Here is a 21,975-nt window from a genome sequence, read left to right as displayed (position 1 = left end):
AGAATGTGAGATCTCTGGATCCGTGTGTTTGTCTCTGTCTCGTGCTGTGGAAGCCTCTGGCATGTTCACTGGTGACTGAAGCAGGAATGAAACAGGGTATCCATCCCACGATGGAAATTCCCTCCTCTATTTGTGGGTATTTGTCTGAGAGCGTGAAGTGTTTGATCTTTTCACTGGTGAGTGAACAAGGTCTCTGACTTGTTTGCTATTTCTGGGGTTTTCATCTAGGCGAGTTCTCTGATCTCTTTCTTTCTTTTTTTTTTTTTTTAGCAGTTTTTTTTCAAAGATTATTTATTTATTTATTTATTTGACAGAGAGAGAGGAAGGGAAGCAGGCTCCCTATTGAGCAGAGAGCTCGATGCGGGGCTCGATCCCAGGACCCTGAGATCATGACCTGAGCTGAAGGCAGAGGCTTTAACCCACTGAGCCACCCAGGCGCCCCATCTCTGATCTCTTTCTTGATGCGTGTCCTCGGATGTGAGATCTGCGATGTTCTGGGAGTGCGCACCCTAGAGTGTTAGGTCTCTGAGCTGTTTGGGGGGTTATGTTCCAGGTCGTCAGATGTGTGACATCACATGGGGACATTTGCTAGCGTTTCTGATTTGTTTGTTGGCATATAAGCCATGAAGTGAAATTCTCATCTCTTAAGGTCTATATATCCAGGATTTGAGATTTCTGAGGTCATGCTGGGTGTATGTTTCAGATGGGGTGGGGACTCGAGCTGGTGGCGTGTGCGTGTCCCGTGTTGCCAGCTCTCTGATGTTTCTGGGAGTATTTCTGTGCACGTGAGGACTTTTGCCTCTTTCTGGGAGGATCTCTGTTAGTGGGCCCGTCTCCCAGGATCTGAGCTCTCTGATCTCCTCGAGACTGTATGCCTGAAGATTTCAGGTGTCCAAATCTATCTGGATGCATTTACCAGCATGTGAGGGTCTCTAACCTGTTGGTTGGTTCATGTCGCAGGATGGAAGGTGTCTGGTGTGGTACGGGTTGTGCTTCTCAGATGACGTCTTTGATCTGATGGTGCATGTATGTCATGTATGGGACTGTGTCATCTCCTTGGGCGTGTTGGTAATGGGCATGAGGTCTGTTCTCTTTGTGTTTCTGTGTCCCAGTGTGTGGGGTCCCTGGTAGGGGTGTGTGTTTGTGTGTGTGTGAGAGAGAGAGAGAGAGAGAGAGAGAGAGAGAATGAATGTGGGCTGCTTTTCTGCTCCTTTGGTGTGTGTGTTTCAGAGTTAGAGTTCTGGTCTGTTTGGGGGTCCTAGAATGTGGGTCCCTGACCTTTGTGTAGGTGTGTAGCCCAACATATCTGGTTCCTTTTCTCTTTGGGTGCGTATGTCCCAGAGAGCGGGTTCTCTTCTATCTTTGTAGGTTTAATTCCCAGAGTGTGAGGACTGTAGGCATCATCTGGCCAATGTCTCATAACGTAGCTCTCTTGCGCTCTGCACGTATGTCCCAGGGGTTGGGGTCTCTGGTCTCCTTGGGGGTGTGGGACTCCAGATGTGAAGTCTTCAAGCACTTCACGTCCCTGTGTCCCAGGGCTGAGCTTTCTCTTTGTGCACGTGTGTTCTGTCTCGTCCAATAACGGATCGCCAAATAAATGCTCACCCCAGTCCTGGACCTCATTAATATGTCGTCTCACCCGGAGAAAGGGATCTTACAGACATGTATTTAGGAAGCACCGTGAGATGGGGCAGTTATCCTGGATTCCCCAGAAGGACCCATTCTAATCACAAGGGTCCCTATGCAAGGGACGTAGGACTTTTAGGAATCACAGGAAACCAAGTGACTGTGGACACTGAGGCAGGGGGCTGTGGGATGATGGAAGTAGTCACAGAAAGCGACGTGATGGCAGAAGCAGAGGTCAGAGAGAGAAAGAAAGAGACTTGAAGCCAAAACAACGAATCCTCCGATCTCTTTGTGGGTTACGCCACAAGATGCCACGGCTGCCATCTGGTGATTTCCTGGGGGTGTTTTTCAGCATGTGGAGTGTCTGACTTGATTGTGGATTTGAAGTCTCTGGTCTGTCTCTTTGCTTTGGATGCTCCAGAATGTGGGTCTCTGAGCTGTTCATCTGCGTGTGTTACGGGATTGGAGGTTGGTCTCCAACCTGTGCGTGGCTGTCTTCCCAGGACTTCAGGGCACCGATACATTTCTGTGTGTGTCTCCGGATCTGTATCCTCTTTGCGGGGAGAGTCCTGGATATGAGGCCTCTGATTGGTTCGTTGTGTATGTTCCAGGACGCAAGGTTTGTGAATGGTCTGGGGGTGCATTTTTGCAGGTCTTCATGTCCATGAACTCTTCGGGGAAGGGTGTCCTAGGATGTGAGGTTTCTGGTCAGTTTCTCTGCCTTTTTCCCAGCATGTAAGTTCTGTGAGCGTTCGGTCACTGTGCATCCCAGGATGTGGTGTCTCCGATCTCTTTATGTGTGTTGTCAAACATTTAAGGTCTCTAATCTTTCTGTGGATGAATTGGCCAGGATATTTTAGTGCATTTCCTGAAACGTGCCTCTCTCTGCTCTTTTTCTACATCTGTCCCAGTGGGCAGTATCTGATCTCTCTGTGGGTGTCTGTCCCATGGCGTATGCTCTCTAATGTTTTGCGGGTGCATCTTAGGACCACAGGTATGTGTCCTAGGATGTGAATTCTCTGACCACTTTTTGGATTTATGTTGCAGAATGAGAGGTCTTTCATCTAGTTCTCTGTGTATGACCTGTCTGCGGGTGTCTGTCCGAGGGTATGACATCCCTGAGGGTCCATGCCCCAGGATGTCAGACTTGTCTGTGGGTGCCCATCAAGATAGGAGTTGTCTGAACCCTTTGTGGTTGTGTGTCTTGGGACGTGAGGGTCTGTTCTCGGTATGTGTGTCAATGTCATGCGGTCCTTGATCTGTTTATGGTTCTGTGTCTTGCTCGGGTCATCAGGTTTTTGCCTTTCCTTTGTCCCAGCATGTAAGGTCTCTGAGGCATTAGGGGTTTATGCCCAGGCTTCAAGTGTCTGGTCTCCTTGTGGGCATGGGTCCCAATAGGTGAAGTCCCTGAATCCGTTCTTTTTTTTTTTTAAAGACTTTATTTATTTATTTGACAGAGATCACAAGTAGGCAGAGAAGCAGGCAGAGAAAGCAGGGAAGCAGGCTCCCCGCTGAGCAGAGAGAGCGATGCGGGGCTCGATCCCAGCACCCTGGGATCATGACCTGAGCCGAAGGCAGAGGCTTTAACCCACTGAGCCACCCAGGTGCCCCCCACGATCCATTCTTTAGTTTATCTCCTAGGATATGAGTGCTTGGAAATGTTTGCGGGTATATGTCCCAGTGCATGAGGTATCTGATATTTTTATGTGCGTATGTCTCCGATTGAGGTCTACGATCTGTTTGTGGGTATACGTCCCCAGATGCTATTTCTCTGAAACACTCGTGGGTGTCTATCTCCGCTCGTGTGGTTTTTGATCGTTTTGTATGTCACAGGATGTGAGGTCTGTTCGTTGGGGGCGTGTATTTCCTAGAATTTGAATTCTCTGAGCTCTTTTGGATGTACATCCAGGATGTGAGGTCCCTGATCTGTTTGGGTGTGTGTATCCCACGATTTGAGGGCTCTGATTTCTTTTTTTTTTAAAGATTTTATTTATTTATTTATTTGAGAGAGAGAGAGAGAGAGCATGAGAGGGGAGAAGGTCAGAGGGAGGAGCAGACTCCCTGCGGAGCTGGGAGCCCGATGCAGGACTCGATCCCAGGACTCTGGGATCATGACCCAAGCTGAAGGCAGACGCTTAACCAACTGAGCCACCCAGGCGCCCCAATGGCTCTGATTTCTTTGCTCTGCATCTAGCATATTCTCTGAATTATATTTTGAGGTCTGTACCCCAAGTCTCGGAAGGATTTCTGAATCCTCGATCCAAGGGTTCAGAGCTGGTTCTGGTCTGCATTCCGGGGGTGAGTTCACAGAGCTGTTTGAGCGGCTGTGTCTACACTGTATGATCTCTGAGCTGTTTGGCCTCTGTGTTCCAGAATAACTGGTCCCTGAGCTCTTGGGGTTTGAGAGTTTCTTGACACGTTTGGGGGATGTTTTCAGGTATTGAGTCTCTTTCTTTCGGAACCTCTCCATCCCAGAATGTGAGCCATCAGACTCACTAGGGATTTGTTCCAGGGTCATGGTCTCTGAGCTGTACATGGAGGGGAGGAGAGTGCCCAGCTGGGAATTTTCTGAGCTGTCTGGAGGTCTTCATTCCACGGGTGAAATCTCTCCGCTCTGTGATGGTCTGTGTGGAGTATAGTGTCTCTGAACCACTTAGAAAGTCTCTCCTCTCAGGTAGGAGGTGGCAGAGTTGTCTGGGGTCTGTGGCCCTTACATGAGAACTCAGGGGTGTGTGTTTGAGTATCTGTCCTCAGCCTCTCCTGATGTTTTGAGCCCATGCCACAGCAAATGAGTTCTATGATGTGGGTTTCATCCTCAGGTGTGGGTGATTTATCAGAGCAGTTTCAAGATCTGTTTCGAGTTCAAGGGCTTTCTACTGATGTCTTTATACTTTTGGGGGCCTCTAACATGCTTTCCCTTCTGGGACCGAGAGGGTGAGCTCTCTGATCTCTATATCCCTTGGTGTTGAGATTCCTGACTGTTGGGGTGTCTTTCCAAGGGTCAGCTAGCTCCTGTCGGGAGAGTCTCCTTTCCGGGATGTGAGGTCTCTCTGACTTACTAGGGGTCTGTTTCCAGGGTTTGAGGTCTCTGACTGGTTTGGAGTTCTGTTACTAATGTCATCTCTTGGGTGTTTGGGGGGCATTGTCCTTGTCCAGGCTGTTAGCTCTCGGAGCTGAGTGTGGGGGTGTGTTTGTGTCCTGGGGTGTAAGTTTTGTTAACTCTGAGCATTTTGGCAAGGTATGTCTGATACATGAGGCCTCTAGCCTGTTTGCGGGTCTGCTTTCCCGGCCTTACTAACTCTTTGAGGGTTTCCGTCCCATACTGTGGGTGTATTTCTCCAGGATGTGTTGTCTCTGAGCTCTCTGTGGGTCTGTTTCCTGGGTTAGAAGTTCTCTGGGTCATTTGAGAGCCTGTGTCCACAACATGAGATTTAAATGCTGTTGTGGGTCTGTGTCCCAGTTACTGGGTCTATCCTGTTTGTGGCAGACTTTGAACAGAAAGTAAGGTTTCTAGACTCTTCAATGCTGTGTCCATTGAATGTCAGGTGTCTGAAATCTTTCTGGATTGGAGTACGAAGTGGGAGTTCCCTAAGCAGTTTAGGGGTCTGAGTTCAGGATGTGATATTTCTTTTTTTTTTTTTTCTTATTTATTTATTTGTCAGAGAGAGAGCACAAGCAGGCAAAATGGCAGGCAGAGGCAGAGAGAGAAGCAGGCTCCCCACTGAGTAAGGAGCCCAATGTGGGACTCGATCCAAGGACCCTGGGATCATGACCTGAGCCAAAGGCAGCGGTTTAACCAACTGGGCCACCCAGGCGTCCCAGGATGTGATATTTCTGAATCATTTGGAGGTCTATGGAGAGTGTAAAGACTCTGAGCTGTTTGGGGATGTGAGCCCTAGGATATGAGGTTTCTAAGCTGTTTGGGGTCTGTGTCCAGGACGTGGGATCTGAGTCATTTGTGGCCTGTCTTCCAGGGTGTGCAGTCTCTGGGCCATGTAGAGGATTTGTGTCCAGATTTTCAGGTCTCTGAGCTCTTCTGTGAACCAGAGTGAAGGCCTCTGAGCTGTTTGGGGGTCTGTCAGTGTACGAAGGCTCTGAGCTCTTTGGGGGACTTCTGTGTGTGGTGCATGACCCCTCTGAACAGAAATCTATGTCAAGGGTGCAAGGCATCTGAGCTGGTTTAAGGCCTGTGTTCCAGCATGTGTGATTTCGGAGCTCTCTAGAATCATGTTCAAGGCAGGAGGTCTCCGAGTTGGTCTGGTGGTTTGGGAAGAGGGTGTGAGGTCTCTGAACTGTCTGTCGTCCATCTTTATCCCAGTTTGTAAGTTCTCTGAGAAATTGGAGGGGCAAAAAAAAAAGAAGAAGAAGAAGAAAACAAAGGAAAAGAAATTGGCGGGTCTTTGTCCCTGGTTGTGAAGCTTTGTTGGGAGGGGTGTGCTCTAATCAGATTTTCAGGACTCTGAGTTCATTGGGTGCGTGGGTTACAAAGTGGGAGGTCGCTGAGGTTTGGTAGTCTTTCCTAGGCTGTCCTGACCCTGAACTACTTAGGGGTCTGTGGGGTCACTGGGCTGCATATGGATTGTTTTCCAAGGCTTGCATTCTCTAAACAGGGTCTGTTTCTGGGCTGTGAGATTGCTGTGCTTTCTGGAGTCTACGTCTAAGACTTGAGTCTCTGAGTCGTTTGTGACACTCTGTTCTAGGGAGAGGTCTCTGGGATGTTTGGTGTTCTACTTTCCAGGCTGTCTCTGAGCAGTTTGGGGGTCTGTGTCCAAAGTGTGAGGATTCAGAATCATTTAGGAAGCTGTGGTGGGAGTGTGAGGTCTCAGTGTTTGGGCAGTCTGTGTCCAGAGTATCACATCTCCATTTTGGGGCTGGCTGCCCCCAGGATATGAGGTGTCCAGATGGTTTGGGAGTTCACGATTGGGGTATAAAGGCTCCACATAACGGGTGGCAGTGTCCCACGTTGTGAGGTCCTTGTATCTCTATCCCAGAAAGCTCATTCTCTAATGTAGTTGGGGCTCTGAATCCCACTGTGTATGTTGACAGGTGAAGTCTTGGAGCTCTTGGGGAGTCTGTCCCACAGTTCCAGCGCAGCCTCTGAGGTCTGGGGTCTCTGTCTGGGTGCGAGATCTCAGAGCTGCTTGGAACTGGGTCTCCCAGGGTGCGTGGTCTCAGAGTTCTAGGGTCAGTATCCGGGTATCATGAGGTCTATGAGCTGTTTGGAAACCTGTGTCCCAGCTGCCCTGTGATGTGATCTCTCTGAGCCATTTAGGATTCTGTCACCTGTGTGGGAGGTCTTCAAAATAGGTATGTGTGTCACCACATATGAGGTCTCTCAAGCAAAGCAAAGGACACGGGCTCACACTCCAAATGAGAAGCAATGAAAACAAGTTTTTTGGAAAGGTCATCTCTGTTCTCTGCTTTCTGCCCTGGCACAGAGAGGCACCCAAGGAGTATCTGTGGAAAAAGCTTCCCCCGGTTGGCAGAGCCTTTTCTCTCTGCAGTAGGTAGGCTATGGGTTCAAAGCCTCTAAGAGCAGAGAGATTCCAGCTTGAATTGTATCGTATTTCTCTATTTCTACTGTATTTCTTTTTGTTTATGACAAGTGATAATGGTTCATTTAGACAGCAATAGATTTAGTTTCTTTTTTAAAGAATTATTTATTTTAGAGAATGAGAGAAAGACAGTGCACGCCAGCGAGCAGCAGCAGGGGGTGGAGGGAGAGAACCCCAAGCAGACTGTGCACGGAACACAGACCCCAACACAGGGCTCCATCTCAAGACCCCAAGATCACGACCTGAGTTGAAACCAAGAGTCGGACCCTCAGCCGTCTGTGCCACCCAGGTGCCCCGGATTCAGTTTGCTTTTTCTCGGTGCATTTTAAAAGTTCAGTTTTAAGAAGCAAGCTTATTTTAGGTCCCATGATCTATGATGATGGCACAGGCGGGTCCTTGTGGGAGCGTTCCAGTAGATGGCTGCGGTCCGAGGAACACATTCCTGGGCACCCCAGTGCCCACCCTCTCATGCCTCCAACCCCCCCCCCACAAGGTCTTCAGTCCCCACACCTTGGTTTGTTCAGCCATTGATTTGTTTTATTGATGCCCACCCCGGGCCAGGTAGGGCCAAGGGATATACAAGAGGAGAATCAGATTTAGTCCATGCCTGAAGGTCAGTCTGGGGGCAGGGAGCACGGACACAGACGGACACACAGACACACACAGAGGTCTGGCATCTGGTGGCAGGGCACACAGTCTCACGTAGGGGCACTCTGAGCACAGGTAGTCAGGGAAGGCTTCCTAGAGAAGACCTCACAGGGGAAGCAAGGGGCAAGGCAGCCATCAGAGCCTTTGCCTTGTGTCTGTTCATGGGCAGGTCACTTTTGTGACCAGTGGACCCAAGTTGAGTGCAGAGGGCCTGGGGGCCGGGGACAGCAGGGGGCAGAGGATCCCGTCACCTAGCCATACCCTCCTGGGTAAACCGGGCCCGCCCCCCCCCATTCTTGGCCTGTCCTTTGCCTTCTGCCACATGCACCCTTTTCTGGGGTCCACCTCCAGAGTTTCCAAGGCTTCCCTGAGACAATCCACGCGGGTCTAGTGCCCAGCACCTTGCCAACACCCCATCAACGCACATTTTTGTCCTAAGTGCTATCTACAGCCTAGCTAGGTCTTGGTTCAGCTCTACGAAGTCCCAGCAGTTGTCACGCCCCAGGTCGGGGCTCCCGGCCCCCGCCAAACCGTCAAGAGCCCCAGGGAGCCTTTGTGTATGCACCCTCAAAGGCAGACTTCAGACCTGGCCCCCACTGTAAGGGCTGGCCGAGTCTGGACTGCCCACGCACTGTCAGCGGGCCAAGGGCACCCACCCCTCTTCCAGTGACATAGGAGTGTCCACTTCTCAGCTGTGCAAGCTTGAAAGAGAGACCCTGTGGCTCTAAGGCCCACCACCAGCCGGTGCAGGCACAGGAGCAGAAACCAGCCCTGGCCCCAGCCCCGGAGATCCCCTTTCTCTCGCTTGCACAGAGTTTCTGTGGTGGGGGAAACAGGAAGGCTGGGAACCCGGGGCTCTGCTATCAGCCTGCCCTGGGGCTGCGTCCCCACACCCTTGGGGCAGTAGGGAGAGGGCCTGCAACAGACCCCTCATGCTCCAGGCAGAAGCAGGTACAAAAGCAAACATCCTTCCATTTCTGGGGCCCGGCTGGGTTCACCCCTTGGACCTTGATAGGCCATAACTCTCAACCGCAGAAGCTCCTGGTGTTAAAAAATGACTTCTGAGGGTGGGTGGGGGTTTGTAAGTGCAACCCACAGATGGGGCTGGGACAGGGAAAGGGGACTCCTGGAGTCGGTCAGTCCTCACCACAACCCCACATCCCCCAAACACAGGGCAGGCGGGGGCGGGGAGGGGCAGGCAGGGGCAGGCAGAAGGCCCTGGCAGTCATTCCTCGACAGGAGGGCAGCGGTGGGTGGGTGGGGCGGGCGGCTTTAGGCCCCACTGGCAGTCTGGCCTCAGACTTCAAAGGGCTAGAAGAGGTATTTGCGGCAGGATTCAGTCCCACACTTGCATTCAATACGGACCCGCTTCTTGGGGGAGCCGGGGAGCCCGGCCAGGCCAAAGTTGGAGTCCATGCGGGTGCTCTCCATGTCCACGGGGTCCACTGTGGAGTCACAGCCGGGGCGGGGTGGGGGGGAGGAGGGGACTTGTTAGAAAGCCAAGGTGAAGTGTCCCACTGCCCTTTTCACTGTGAGACCTAGGAATCTCGGGTGCTGGGAGCACATCTGGGATTTGGGTCAGGAGGGAGTTGCGGGGCTGGTGGTAGTTTGGAGATAGGACCAGAGCTCAGCACTGGAGAGCTATACAGGTGCTGGTAAGACAGCCAGGGGGTGGGGGTTCAGGAGGGAGGCTGGGGGCTGTCAGGGGAAGGGCCACGTCAGACAGAAGTCAGGAATGGTCACCTACACATCCAGAGAGGCACCTGAACTCTATCAAAGATCCCCCCCCCCCGGCTTTGAGCGTCTCAGGTGGCCCGTTTGTCAAGAAGGGGACTGGCTGGAGGCCTTAAGAGTGTCTGGATGCTGGACTGAGCCAGGCCAAGGGGGGAGGAGTGGGGAGGATTGGGGGGACTGGGGAACTCCAGATGAGTCAGGAGGAGTGTTGTAACTATTAGGCCCTACATCCCAGGGGTCTGGGGAGAAGTCTATATGAGTATCTCAGGGTTGGGATCCAAGGGTTGGAAATAAGGGGGCCCCCAAGAGGTAGGCAGAGGTCCAGGAGTCCAGATGGACACTAGGAGTCAGGAAGGGCATTTTAAAGCTCCTCGGGAAGGGGTCCTCACGTCCCATGTCACTGTGTGCCCCTGTCCCCCGTCCCTTGCCACCCCCACCTTGCATGTTGTAATCAAAGGTGAGCTCCTCCCCTGCCCGGATGGTTCTTGTGGCGAAGAAAGCGATGCGGGGCAGTCGCTCATCGAGGTTGTCTATGAAGACGTTGTACACCTGGAGGTTGGGGTCACACTAGGCGAAAAAGAACAGCGGAGGGTGAGGAAGGGCCCCAGTCTGCTCCTCCCGACCCCCGCCCGCCTGCGGGGTACCCACACTGTGGTTGACAAAGTGGGAGATGTTGCCATAATAGGCGGCATCCACGGTGTACACGTCCTCCACGTAGTCCAGGTCGAAGAGGTAGGTGGCGCCCTGGCGGTCGTAGATTTGGCCCCGCCGCTCCGCCTCCTCTGAGGTAATGATCTGGGGAGAGGGCCGTCGGTGAGGGGCGAGGGGCCAGGAAGGCTCAGGAAAAGCAGCAGAGCCCCTGACCCCCCCCAGCCCCTCCCAGAGCCCAGGCCGGTTAACAAGTGAGCAGAGCCAAGGCTGGCTCAGGTGGGGGCAGGTCCAGGCACGTGGGGGGCTGCAATGCAGGGGGTCTGCGGGTGCCCGGAGGAGGCCGCTAGGCCTCAGCTGCCCGCCGCCACCCCTCCTCAGGCCTCCAGATGGCCTGGGGTCTCTCAGTGGCGCCAGAGACTGGCAAGGTCCAGCAGTGAGAGAGAAAAACCCACAGGGAGACTCCGTGAGGAGACCTCTAGCAGGGCTCAGACAGCGGTGCGTGCTCTGGGGAGAAAGAGAGGCTGCAGCACGAGAGAAGGTGCCCGCGCAAGGACACCGAGAGGAGAAAGCGGCCTGGAACGGTGGGAAAGGGACATGGAATGAATGGCGGAGAGACTCAGACAAGTGAGCTGAAGGCAGAAATTTAGAATCTTAATACTGAAAGACCCCGGTCCAGAGAGATCAAGACCCTCGTTGAGAGTCTGAGATGGCAAGAACACAGCTAAGGCCAGAATCTCAGATGAAAGGAGGCAAGAGCGCGGGTGAGTGCTCTCCCTCCACCCTGATGCTGCGTAGGGCCAGCAACTGGGACCTAGGACCAGCAGGCATTTCCCCCTCCCCAGCTGGGTCTCCGGCTGTCTGCCCCTCAGGTCTCCCCTTCCCCCGGGCCGACCACCGCAGCCTTCTGGTAATGCCCCAGCAGAGCCAACCATGCCCTCCTCTGGGGGAGGGTCCCATGGGACCCAAGACTGCCCCTTCCTCAGCCTCAGGTGCCTGCAGACCAGGGCAGACCACCTCCTCCACTCCCGGGCTTCCTGCTACCTCTGCCCACCCCTCAGAGACCAGTGCCCACATGGCACAAGCAGAAGCACCGAAGTACCTTTCTTTTTCACTCTGCTGCCTGGCCCAGTGACCTATCCTCTGTCCCGTGGTGGGCCTACAGGCAATGCAAACCCACCTCTCCTCAGACACCCGCTGGCCACCACCACCTCTGCCACAGGATGCAAACCCAGAGTGGCCCTGGCTTCCTTCCTCGCTTACCCGCACGCCCCCCCACAACCACTCTCCGCTCCCTCCAGGCAGGACAGCCATGCTGGAGCCCTCGCAGTCTCTTCCCTGCCTCTTGCCGCAGCACCTCCAGCCTCTGCTCCCGGCCAGACCTTCACGAGCACCTTGAGGAGACCTGGGCCCCACAGCTCGCTACCCCACACTCTGAGGAACCTGGCTCGCCCACACTCCAAATCTGGGCTTGTTCGTTCACTGGTTTATTTAGTGGGTTTTTAGGAGGCCTACCCTGTCCCCGGTCTCAGCACTCAGGGGCCCGCGTCTGCAGGGGGAGACACGGGACCAGGCCAGGTGCCCACTGCAGTCCCAGTTGGGTCAGGGGAGACAACAGGAACCAGGCCTGGTCCTGGCCCTCTGGTTGGGGGCGGGGGTCACAGTCTGGTGAAAGAGAGACGGACTCAGATACCCGCAGTGCAAGGTGCTGGTCAGAAAACCCAAGGCTTCGGGTTCCCAGGGCAGCAAAACACCAATACAGCATGTAAAGCAAGCTACAGGTCACAGAAGGGCTTGGACACAATGTTGAAGAGTGGGGACTCTCTCCTGAGGAATGCCAACAGGAGCCCCAGAAGCGTTCTGAGGGCTACATCAATGTCAGTGTCCCTCCGCCTCCCAAGGACACACACTCCTTGCGAGTCAGCAAGACAGGTGTCGCTTCTCTGCGGCCTCCTGATGCCCAGGCGCTGGAAGCCACCTGTCTGCAGCCCCCTGCAGGTCTGGGACCGAAGAGCGGCCTCCACGGGCTCTCGAGCATGCTGGGTGGTGTCAGCCAGCTTTGCCCTTTCCATGTCCTCCCCGATCTGCATCTTCCCGCCTATTCTGCCTCTACCTGCTTCCTGAGTCTCCCCGAGAGTGAGTCACGCGGTGAGCCCTCCAGGGCACAAACGGCTCCTTCTCCAGACGCCTTCCCAGACCCACTCTGTAAGGGCAGGCCTACCCAGAAAATCTGGGAACAGAGCAGGCCCCTTCCCTGCTCTCTAGCAGCTGTCCAGAACGACTGGGGAAGACAGATGGGCTAGAGGCTGGCAGCCTGGAAAGGGTGCTGACCGTGAACAGGACCCAGAAGACTCAGAGTCCAGCCGCTGCCCTGCCCCCATCTGGAGAGGGGATCCTGAATGTTCTCTCCTGCCTGCTTCCTCAGCCAAAAAACCAAAACCCTTCCACCAGGTCTGGCAGTGCACCAGTTTTAGACACTTGGGCCTTTTTTTTTACCCACTTTGTTAGCTTGGTGACTCTGAGCACGTTCCTCTCTCCCTCTGGGCCTCAGCTCTCGTCTGCAGAATTGGGGGGGGGGGGGCGATGATGGTAGCTGTGACCTGACAGGAGCTGTGATAAAGCTCCAGCACGATCAGGGACATGAACGACTTTTCTGTTCTGGGCACTGAGCACTGTCGGAAATGGTCATGACTGCCAGTCTTACCCCAGCAGAACACGCTCCCTTATTTTCATGTGCCCTCTCCCAAGAAAGGAAACACTGCTAATTAAACGATGATGCACTGTCATTTAACTAATTGAGATGCACCTTCCTTTCGGTGTTGGTAAAATAGGAAGCAAATGCAGGTCTTAGAATGGATAAGCTAGGCTGTTCTCTGCTGGGTGAGGGCGGATGTTCTGCTGGAACGTGGAAGGGTGCAGAGGAAAGGATAGGCAGCTCGCATGGAGGGACCGTTGGTGCAGAGAGGGGAGGGTGGGTGTCGGGTGGACACTGTAGAAGGACAGCTTGGCGACCAGATATGGGGTGCATGCCCTCTATTATGTGACACCCGTAGGGTCTGGGACAGCACCATGTAACTGAGGAAATGAATACTCCTATAATGAGATCTATGACTGTTCACCCCAAGTGGGAGGACTAAGGCTACATATCGGCCCAGATCAAGTCTGGCTGGGTGTTCTAGCCACATGGGTTACCAAAGACTGGGTTTTCTGAGCATTTTGGATTTTCTGAATTTCAGACTGTAATGGCTAATATTTATCAAAGTCTTACTGTTCAAGTGCTTCTTCCAAGTGCTTCACACATCACGATTCATTTAATTCTTTTAACAAGTGAATGATGTGGGTGCTGTTACCATTCCCATTCTACGGACTGGGAAACTGAGGCTCAAAGAGGGTGAGTGACTGCCACTGAGTGGTGGAGCTCGGCTCCAGTCTCCAGCCTCGGCTGTGCTGCCTCCCCACGGGGGATGCACAAAGAGGAGTTTGGCTTCGGCAGCATCTGGGGACCTATGGTGGGTGCCATCAGGAGGCCCCCCAGGTCTGAGAGCATCAGGAGGGGGCCTGGAAATCACAGAATGTGGCAGGAGGGAGCCCGAGAAATAGCTTAAGGACAGTGTGTGTGGAGCGGGAAGAGGGAGCACAGGAGTAGGAAGCCCTGACCACCCCAAGTTTACAGCATGGAAGAGTGTAGACGCTAAGGAAGAACAGCACCCTGACCAGGGGACCCTGGGGTACTTGGGGCCTGTGCACTCTCCCTCCTCTTCATTCGTCAGGATCCTCTGTGTTATAAAGAGCTTTTCCTCAAGATTGTCAGTACAGTGAGGCTGGAGACACTCCCTTTTCTGGACTTCCTCTCGAACCGGCAGGCTCCTGCAGGGGCTGGTCACCTCCTGCAGGCTGTCCGGGGCTCTGGAGTGTGCACGCGTCCTCCTTCAGACTGATGACACCCCTCCAGCCTGTTAACATCTCCTGCACTGTTAGCATCCCTTGGAGGTGTGGCTACCTCCCCCAGAGGGTCAGAACACTGAGGGCGTGGATACTTTCTCCACATTGTCAGAGTTCTCTTAGGTGTAGACCCCATCTCCTTCAGACTGTCCCAGTCCCTCCGGGGTGAGGACACTTCCTTTTCCTGTCAGGACAGTGTGGGTGTAGACACTGCCTAAGCTGGACTGCCAGGGTCCTGTGGAGGAGAGCTTGCTCTCTCCTTCCAGGTCACTCTGGGACGGAGACACCTCTTCCCACAAATTGTCAGGACCCCCGTCCCAAACTGTCAGGATCCCTCTGGGGTATGGCGACCTTCTCCTTCCTCCAGACTGGCAGGTCCTTCAATGTGTGGACGTTTCTTTCTCCAGACCGTCGGGATTATCTGAGTGTGGACTTCCTGTCTATAGACTCTCAGGGTCCTCTGAAGTGTGGACTGCTCTGCCTCTAGATCATCTCTGCCCCGTGGGGCTATGACCGCACCTACTTCATGGGTCTTTATTGGGAGTCTCTCCTCTCCATCAGTGTCCTTACTACGGTGTGGACGCCTTCACGTGTGTGTCCCTTAGGCCCATTTCTGTCACTTCCCAACTATACCGCAGCCCTAAGAGACATCTAGAAAGATGAAACTATCTGGGGTTGTCACCATGACAACACTCTCATGGATTTACACGGTCAAGGTCCAGGGATGTCAATTGTTCCCCCAGTGCATGAGATGGTCCGACATAAAAAGAACTGCTCCACCCCAAATGCACACTGCGTCCCACCTTAGAACATGACATTTGCTGTTGCAGACACTTGCTGGTTATTCATACACACACTCCTTTTGTTTTCCACCTAGGCGCATGGCTGAGTCACACTTCCCAGCCTCCCCTGCACCAAGGTAAGGCCAGGGACTCGGTTCCAGCCAGGGAGTGTGGGCAGCAGTGATGGGCGCTGTATCCAGGCCTGGTCCATGAGTGACCTTCCCTTCTACCCTCTCAGCCCACTTGCCAGTGATGCGGAGTGAGGATCAGGGGCAGCTCTAAGGCACAACAAAGGCACAAGAGGGAAGGAGCCTAGGCGGCCATGCCACTGTACAGAAGGATACTACCCGAATACCCAAGCTGGACTGACAGTAGCAGAGAGACTTCTAATGTGTGAGGCCGCTGAGCTCTGGGGCTTGTATGGTACGGCGGCCAGCCTGCCTAATCCAGCTGCCCCTTGGACAACACAGGTTGAACTACATGGGCCACCTACAGGCAGATTTTCTTTTGGATAAATACAGTAGGGGACTCTAAGTGTTCTTTTCTCTTCCTTACTTCACTGTAAGGAACATTTTATCATACATGTAACATGTAAAATATGTATCAATCCACCATTTAAGTTATCAGAAAGGTCAACAGGCTGCTAGTAGTTAAGTTTCTGGGGAGCCAAAAGGTACACGCAGATTTGACTACACGGGTTTTGCGCCCCTAACCCTCCCCCCACACCCCCCTCCCCTGGTGCCCTGTTGTTCCAGGGTCAACCGTACACCCAGGCTTTCCCTAGTGTCCTGCAAATGTGGAGGAAGTGGCCGCCCGCGTTAAGGCATGTCTGCGTCCTACTCCAGGGTGTTCGTGCTCCCATTAGTAAAAGGCACTCCTCCTGGTCAGACACTGCGTGGTGTTAAGCTGAACCCTTGCGAAATGAGAAGTAGTGCCTTTCCAGGTGACGCAACCCTATGCTGAGCACATGGCCTGTTAAAAGGAACGGCCGGATTTCAGTTCCCGCTTTCCTCTTTGCCAGGTACCCTTATGAGGTCAACCCAGTCGAGAAGTATTTCGCTGTGCTTTCAACTACCAGCTTGAAATGCGCGCCCCTGTCAGGATGTCCCCGTCACACTCAGGTTAGCCGCCCCCCCACCTTTCCCGGGACAGGAAAAGCAAGGACGCTGCAGGCATGCAGTGAGGCGAGCTGCAAGCACACGATGGGAACTTACCGCGGGAACAGCTGCCCGCGCGGGCGCATGCGCGCGCACACACACACATCAGGCCCCCGGCTCCCTACCTCTCCCACGTACTCCATGACGAAGCTGTTCTTGCGGATCTTCTCCAGCGTGCGGACGCCCCAGCCACGCCCGTCATCCGTGCGGAAGATGCAGAGGTCATAGCGGATGCCCTTCTGTACCACGCGGTTGGGGCAGTCATAGCCGCAGCGGCAGCGCGAGTTGCACTCGTAGATGGGCAGCCCGGCACGCAGCCGCACTTGACCCTGGTCGTTGTAGGCAAACTTGTGCAGGGACGCCCCAGGGCAGCAGCCTCCGGCGGGGGCCCACAGACAGTCCTGGCACTCACAGCCCACCGCCACCTGGTTGAGGGTGATGCCCTCCCCCACACGGTACTCGTTGATGTATACGAAAGCCCGCGGGGGGCCGTCCAGGTCCACCTCATTCTCCACGGTGATGCGTCCCAGGTGGCTGCGCTTGGCATTGAGCTCCTGCTCCCAGCGCCGGAGCGCCCGCCTCTGCTTGGCCTTCTGTACCAGGTAGTTGGCCAAGCTTGGGTCCAGGTGCCTGGGGGGCTTCGACCGGTGGTGCCGCCGGAGCAGCTCCCTCTCTAAGTCCTTGTGGAACTGCTTGAGAATGCGCACACACTTGAGATTCTGCCGTGGCTCCCAGGTGCTCTCTGAGTCTGGGTATCCACGCCATTTTACCAGGTAATACTCTTGTTCCTGTTGGAGGGGACCAGGGGATGGGGGCACCGTAAGTGGCGATACCCTTGGCACAGCCCTTGTGGGACCTCCATCCCAGAGCGAGTAGGTAAGACCCAGATCACTCCCCGCACCTCTTCTGGAATAAGTCTATGCGGTGGTTACAAAGCATGGGCCCTAGCCTGAGGATCCCTAGGTTCAAATCGCCTGCTCTCTCTTACTACTGTCCAAATTCCAAGTTTTAATTTAATCAGCTCCCTCCTCCTAGCTGTTCAGGCCCCAACTCCTGAAAGTCACAACCTTCTTTTTCACAGTCCCCACATCCACCCTCAGCAAATCCTGTCAGCCTCACCTTCAAACTACATCCAGAGTCCAACCGCTTCAAACCATCGTCACTGCCACCCCTGTCATCGCTCGCCTGGATTCCGGTAGGAGGCCTCCTCACCAGTCCCCCCCAGTTCCACCCTTGCCCCCTACAGCCTGCTTTCCACTCAGCAGGCAGAGGGATATTTTCTTGCAGAGAGCAGCTGGATGATACAATTTAACCACACAGATTCCACAGGCAGACACACTGGGTACAGACTCTGAATCTGAGGCTTCTTGGCTGTGTGGCTTTAGGCAAGTTAATTAACTCTGCTGACCCTCATCTATAAGTAAGGTGGGGGGGGGGAAGCTGACATCATCCTAGCTTTCAGTATGTAGCAGGTACTGTTCTAAGGAACTTCTGTGTCTTATTAACTAATTTAACCCTCACAACTCTGTGTGAGCTAGATAATACTAGTCCTCTCCATTTTACAGGTGAGGAAAATGAACCACAGAGAATGTACGTAAGTATCCCAAGGCTACAGGGCCAAAATCTGAACCCCACCATACTGGCTCCAGTCTGTTCTCTTTATCCTGCTGTCACCTGCTCTGGCAATGGTAACAGTTCCCATTTCACAGCATGGCCGGGGGGATTGAAGGAGGTTCTGCGAGTTAGTGCCCAGCACACTGGAGGTGCTCAATAGTTGCTAGCTGTCACTGGCTCCCTTCTGGGGCTCAGCACCTCAAACCCTGTAGCTGGTGTGTATTCCTGTGGAGGTGGGAAGAGAGACTTATTAGGGGATTCATTCGGGCTCCTGCCCCCCCGCCCCGAGAAAGCCACTTAGTTTCCTCACCTGCAAAATGAGGATAGTAAGAAGTCCTACTAAACCTAATTTTTTAAGATCAGAGAAGAAAATTCCCTTTGGAAACAGATGCAGGCAGTGGGGGTGGGGGCAAGGGGACAGTAAGCCAGCTTCCTTGAGACACCCCTGCCCTGGCCATGGTCACCCAGACTCACGCGGATCTTCTTGTAATCACACAGGTACTCGACTTCAAAGTCATAGAGATTCCTCTTGGAGATGCCAAGGGCTGGGCAGGAGAGCTTGGCCAGGCGGCACAGGTCCTGTAGCTGATTCCAAGAAGACTTGCAACACACACTGCAGCCTAGAACAAGGAGGCCAGAAAGAACTTACTGGGCATCCTGGTAAAGCCACGGGTCAAAGGAGACCCCAAATCCTCTCTGGGACTTCCAAAGGACTGCCTCAGAGTCAGTGAGATTTAATCCACAGGCCTTCCCAATGCTGATTCCCTTCTACAACAGAAACAGGCCACTTCTTCCACCCCAGTGCTCATTCCAAGGCTACCGCTGGATCAGTAGACCTCAAAGTGGGATCTGCTGCTTGGATTGTCCTAAAGGGATCTATTCCCAGAGCTTCCAACTCCCTCCATACTCGTCCTAAAACTGCCAGCAAACCTGCCAGGTGTTCAGGACCTAATCAGCCCTCTCCCCACTTTGCAAAATAAAGAGAACCACCCCCCATCTCAGTAGGGTGCATTGCCCCGGGGGATCGGGTGGGGATGGGATTACAACCTGTAGGCACCAAACAAAGGCTTAACTGGAAAGACTGGTCTGGAAACCCTTATCTGAAATTCCTGGGGTAGTTGTGTTTAGGAATTCAGATTTTTGGGGGGCAGATTTTTACAAGTGTAGTTCTAGGTATGCCTCACACACTACCTACCACCCCCAGTGTGGTCAGGGGATCAAGCCATAATCAAACACATTAGCGATTCTGCAGCAAACAACTGAATTTTTACACTGAATAGGAGAAATAAAGAGGCAAGATAGTCCCACTTTATAATCTAGTTTTGCCACTGAATGGTGCCAAACTGAACTTCTCAGAGCTTTTTAGATTTCAGAATTAGGAGTAAGATACTGTGGAATGGTATTAGATTGCTGGAAGCTTCCTTGAATGATTAGCCTAGGTCCTTTAAACCTGCAAGGTGTTTGAGGGGTTTTTTTGAACCCGCATTTTGGCTTTGTGTCTCATCTACATTTCTGTGAGGGGTAAAGCCCAAAAGAGTACACTCTGAATTCAGGAATCGGCAAATAGTATAGATTACTGATGATTCTTTTAAGTATACCTAGAACCTTTCTTGGACTATCAGAAATTTTCAAGATGCGGATTTTTTAAAAAAAGACTTCTGATTCAAGGCACAATGTGCTTTAGAAGCCATTTTATCAAATCATTCCACAGAACCCTTAACTCCAAATGCAGTCAGTCCTCATCCTATTTTTAATATTTTCTACTTCCCATTACAAAAATCAAACATTTGAACTCTTAACGAAATACTCTAGACCTCAACCTGAAAACGTCCAAGAGCTTTGCAAAATTATGCCGTGTGCTAACCCCCCCTCCACTTAGGCAGGCCTAGTGGAGACTCAGCCTGTGCCCACGCTTTCCTCTCTCTCCCTGTGATGCCTCTCCCTTTCAAACCCCTTAACTTGCATTCGAAACTATACCACTAAAGTGGTCCCAACTAACCTCTCCGGCTGCTGGCTCCCCACTGACCACAGGTGGATTCCCAGTCTTCAGAGGCCCCCCCTCGTACTGTGGAGCCCATCCTCCCCGCAGCTTTTCTCACCCAGAAGAGCCCACCCTCCCCAACATACTGGAAAGTCACCCCTCTTCCCTTGCACACGAGAGAGTCCAGCTCTCCTATTAGAGAAGCCCTTTCCCTTCTTCCCAGAAGAGTCTTTTCTGCAGGAAACCCTTTCCCCATCACGCGGAAAGGAGGTACCCTCACCATGAAGACTCCTCTGTCCCCCCACTCTGAAAACGAGGTCCGTCCCCTTCCCTTCCCTCCCCTTCCGGCGTCTCGCGTGGACACCAACCGGGTAACGGTCACCCGCGGCCGATTTTCCCGCGCGCGGGCGCGGCCTCCCCGACAAGCCCCCGCGCGTGCGCGCGCCGACTGGTCGCGATCAGGGGCGCGCGCCCCCCTCCCGCGTCCCCACTTAGCCCCGCGCCCGCCGCGTTCCCAGGCACGCGCCCCCTCCCCTCAGCCCCGCCCAGCCCCGCGCGCCAGGCCTGGGCTCCCTGAGCCCCATCCTTTCCGCGCCAAGCTTCCGGCTCCCGGCTCCGTGGCCTCGGACGCCGGGGCCCCGAGCCCGCGACGCCACCCCTCCAGCCCACCCGGCCCGGCCAGCAGGCCCGCGCCGCTGCCGCCACTGCTTCACCTTTTAAATTTTCCGCCATCTTTCCCCACGGCTAACGACATTCGGGCCTAACCGGCCTCGCGAGAAGAGAGCTCGCGCGGGCGTGGCCGAGAACGCGCAGCCTATTGGCCGCGCGGCGCCGCGAGCAGCGCCCGCGCGGACCAACCGGCGAGCCGTGACCGGACCCCTCCCCGCCACCCAGCTCGGTCCCGCAGGCGGGTGCTAGCCAGAGCTTTCCCAGAGTGCGTCTGGGCTGCAGCGGCGGCGGCGGCGACAACTAAGGTTGCCGGAGGCCCAGCCCGCACGCCGGTCTGTCTGTCACGCTGTCAGCCAATCACGTTCTTAGCCAGCCGCACGGGGGATTCTCCGTCCTGTCAGACCCCCAATTACCACCGTCAGTCAGTCGTCACTGCATTTTAACCCCAAGCAGGCCGTGACTCCCAAGATGGACTGTCGCCACGAACGACTGCTCAGCCGGTCCCCAGACTCAAATCACACAATGGGTCCCGTCAACACAGACAACTGTTTAGTGAGACCCCGGCCCCCCCCCCCATTCACACTATCTGCCAGTCAACAGCGGCCCCCGTTGGAGCCTCGTGCCAGCGGGGAGTCTCTTAAGCAGACAGACGGCGCTAACGACTGCACGGTTAGCCAGCCTGTCATTCCCTCCGACTGCCCCTTTTTCACACGGTCAGTCAAGCAGCCGGTCTCTCCATCTACTCTTGCTCCGCGGGCAGCTCTGAAACCCCCAGGGGAAACCATCTCACAGCCACCAGCCACCAGCCGTGGCCTCGGGCGGGCCGTGGTTAGGTCAGGACAGGCTGTCATTGTCAGCGTCTCAGGTCGCCCTCTCAGGCACAAAGCCTATAGTCACAGCAACTGAAGCCCCCACCTGACAGTGGGTCAGCGGTCTGTCATGTCTCAGGGGAGGCATGCCCACCATTGGTCAGTCATCTGGACAGTCTCCTCTGACCCACCGGGGCCCCCTCAGGGCCGCTGTGATTCCAACCTGGTACGGCCAGGCAGTCAGGTTTCTACACGGACATTTCAGTGGGTCAGCTGGCCTCTGACTCGTTCACTGCCCTCCATCGTGTTGTCCATCAGCCAGGCAGCCATTCTCGGCATGTGACTGACCACGAGGTCTGTCAAGCATGCTGTGATTTGGCCAGGGTGGATGGTCACTCACCAGATACGGTTGCTTATCAGGCCATCACAGATCTGTCCATCAGTCAGCCTGAAATTCCCTCAGGGTAGCCCTCCCTTTACACATCATCAGACAGTGCCACATCCAGACACACTCCCTTGGGCCCGATGTGACTCCCAGCAATAGTCAGCCATTCACAACCAGCCAGGCAGGCAGCAACGGCACAGGCTGTCAGTCAGCCAGCCTGTCAGTCCCTCAAGAGGCTGCCTGTCTTCTACACTATCAGACCACCAGCCAGTCCCCAGTGGGCATAATTTAGTTAGATTCTCAGTACCTCACAGCATCAGGAAATTGCACCCTCTGTTCCTCAAATGGCCCCTCTCCCTGTGGGTCCATGAGTTATGTAGTCAACCAAATGATTATCCAGTTAAGCAAGTGGTTGTTCTGTCTGC

The 21,975-nt window shown here is 54.2% G+C and overlaps 1 protein-coding gene across 1 annotated transcript; it reads right to left on the bottom strand.

Annotated features, from left to right (window-relative positions):
* Positions 1–7,365: 7,365 nt before the first annotated feature.
* SUV39H1 (SUV39H1 histone lysine methyltransferase) lies at positions 7,366–20,557 on the bottom strand. The gene is made up of 6 exons (XM_045995238.1): positions 20,401–20,557; positions 18,181–18,326; positions 16,218–16,880; positions 10,212–10,358; positions 10,001–10,130; positions 7,366–9,274 (listed from the first exon to the last, which is right to left on the bottom strand). Exons 1-6 carry the CDS (start codon positions 20,417–20,419, stop codon positions 9,141–9,143), a joined length of 1,239 nt encoding a protein of 412 aa, XP_045851194.1. The 5' UTR covers positions 20,420–20,557; the 3' UTR covers positions 7,366–9,140.
* Between the last annotated feature and the right edge of the window lie 1,418 nt (positions 20,558–21,975).

Source organism: Meles meles, chromosome X, assembly GCF_922984935.1.
Source record: "Meles meles chromosome X, mMelMel3.1 paternal haplotype, whole genome shotgun sequence".
NCBI classification, from domain to species: domain Eukaryota; kingdom Metazoa; phylum Chordata; class Mammalia; order Carnivora; family Mustelidae; genus Meles; species Meles meles.
The sequence above is the reverse complement of the archived record's forward strand: the minus strand, read 5'-3'. Positions and strand labels throughout refer to the sequence as shown.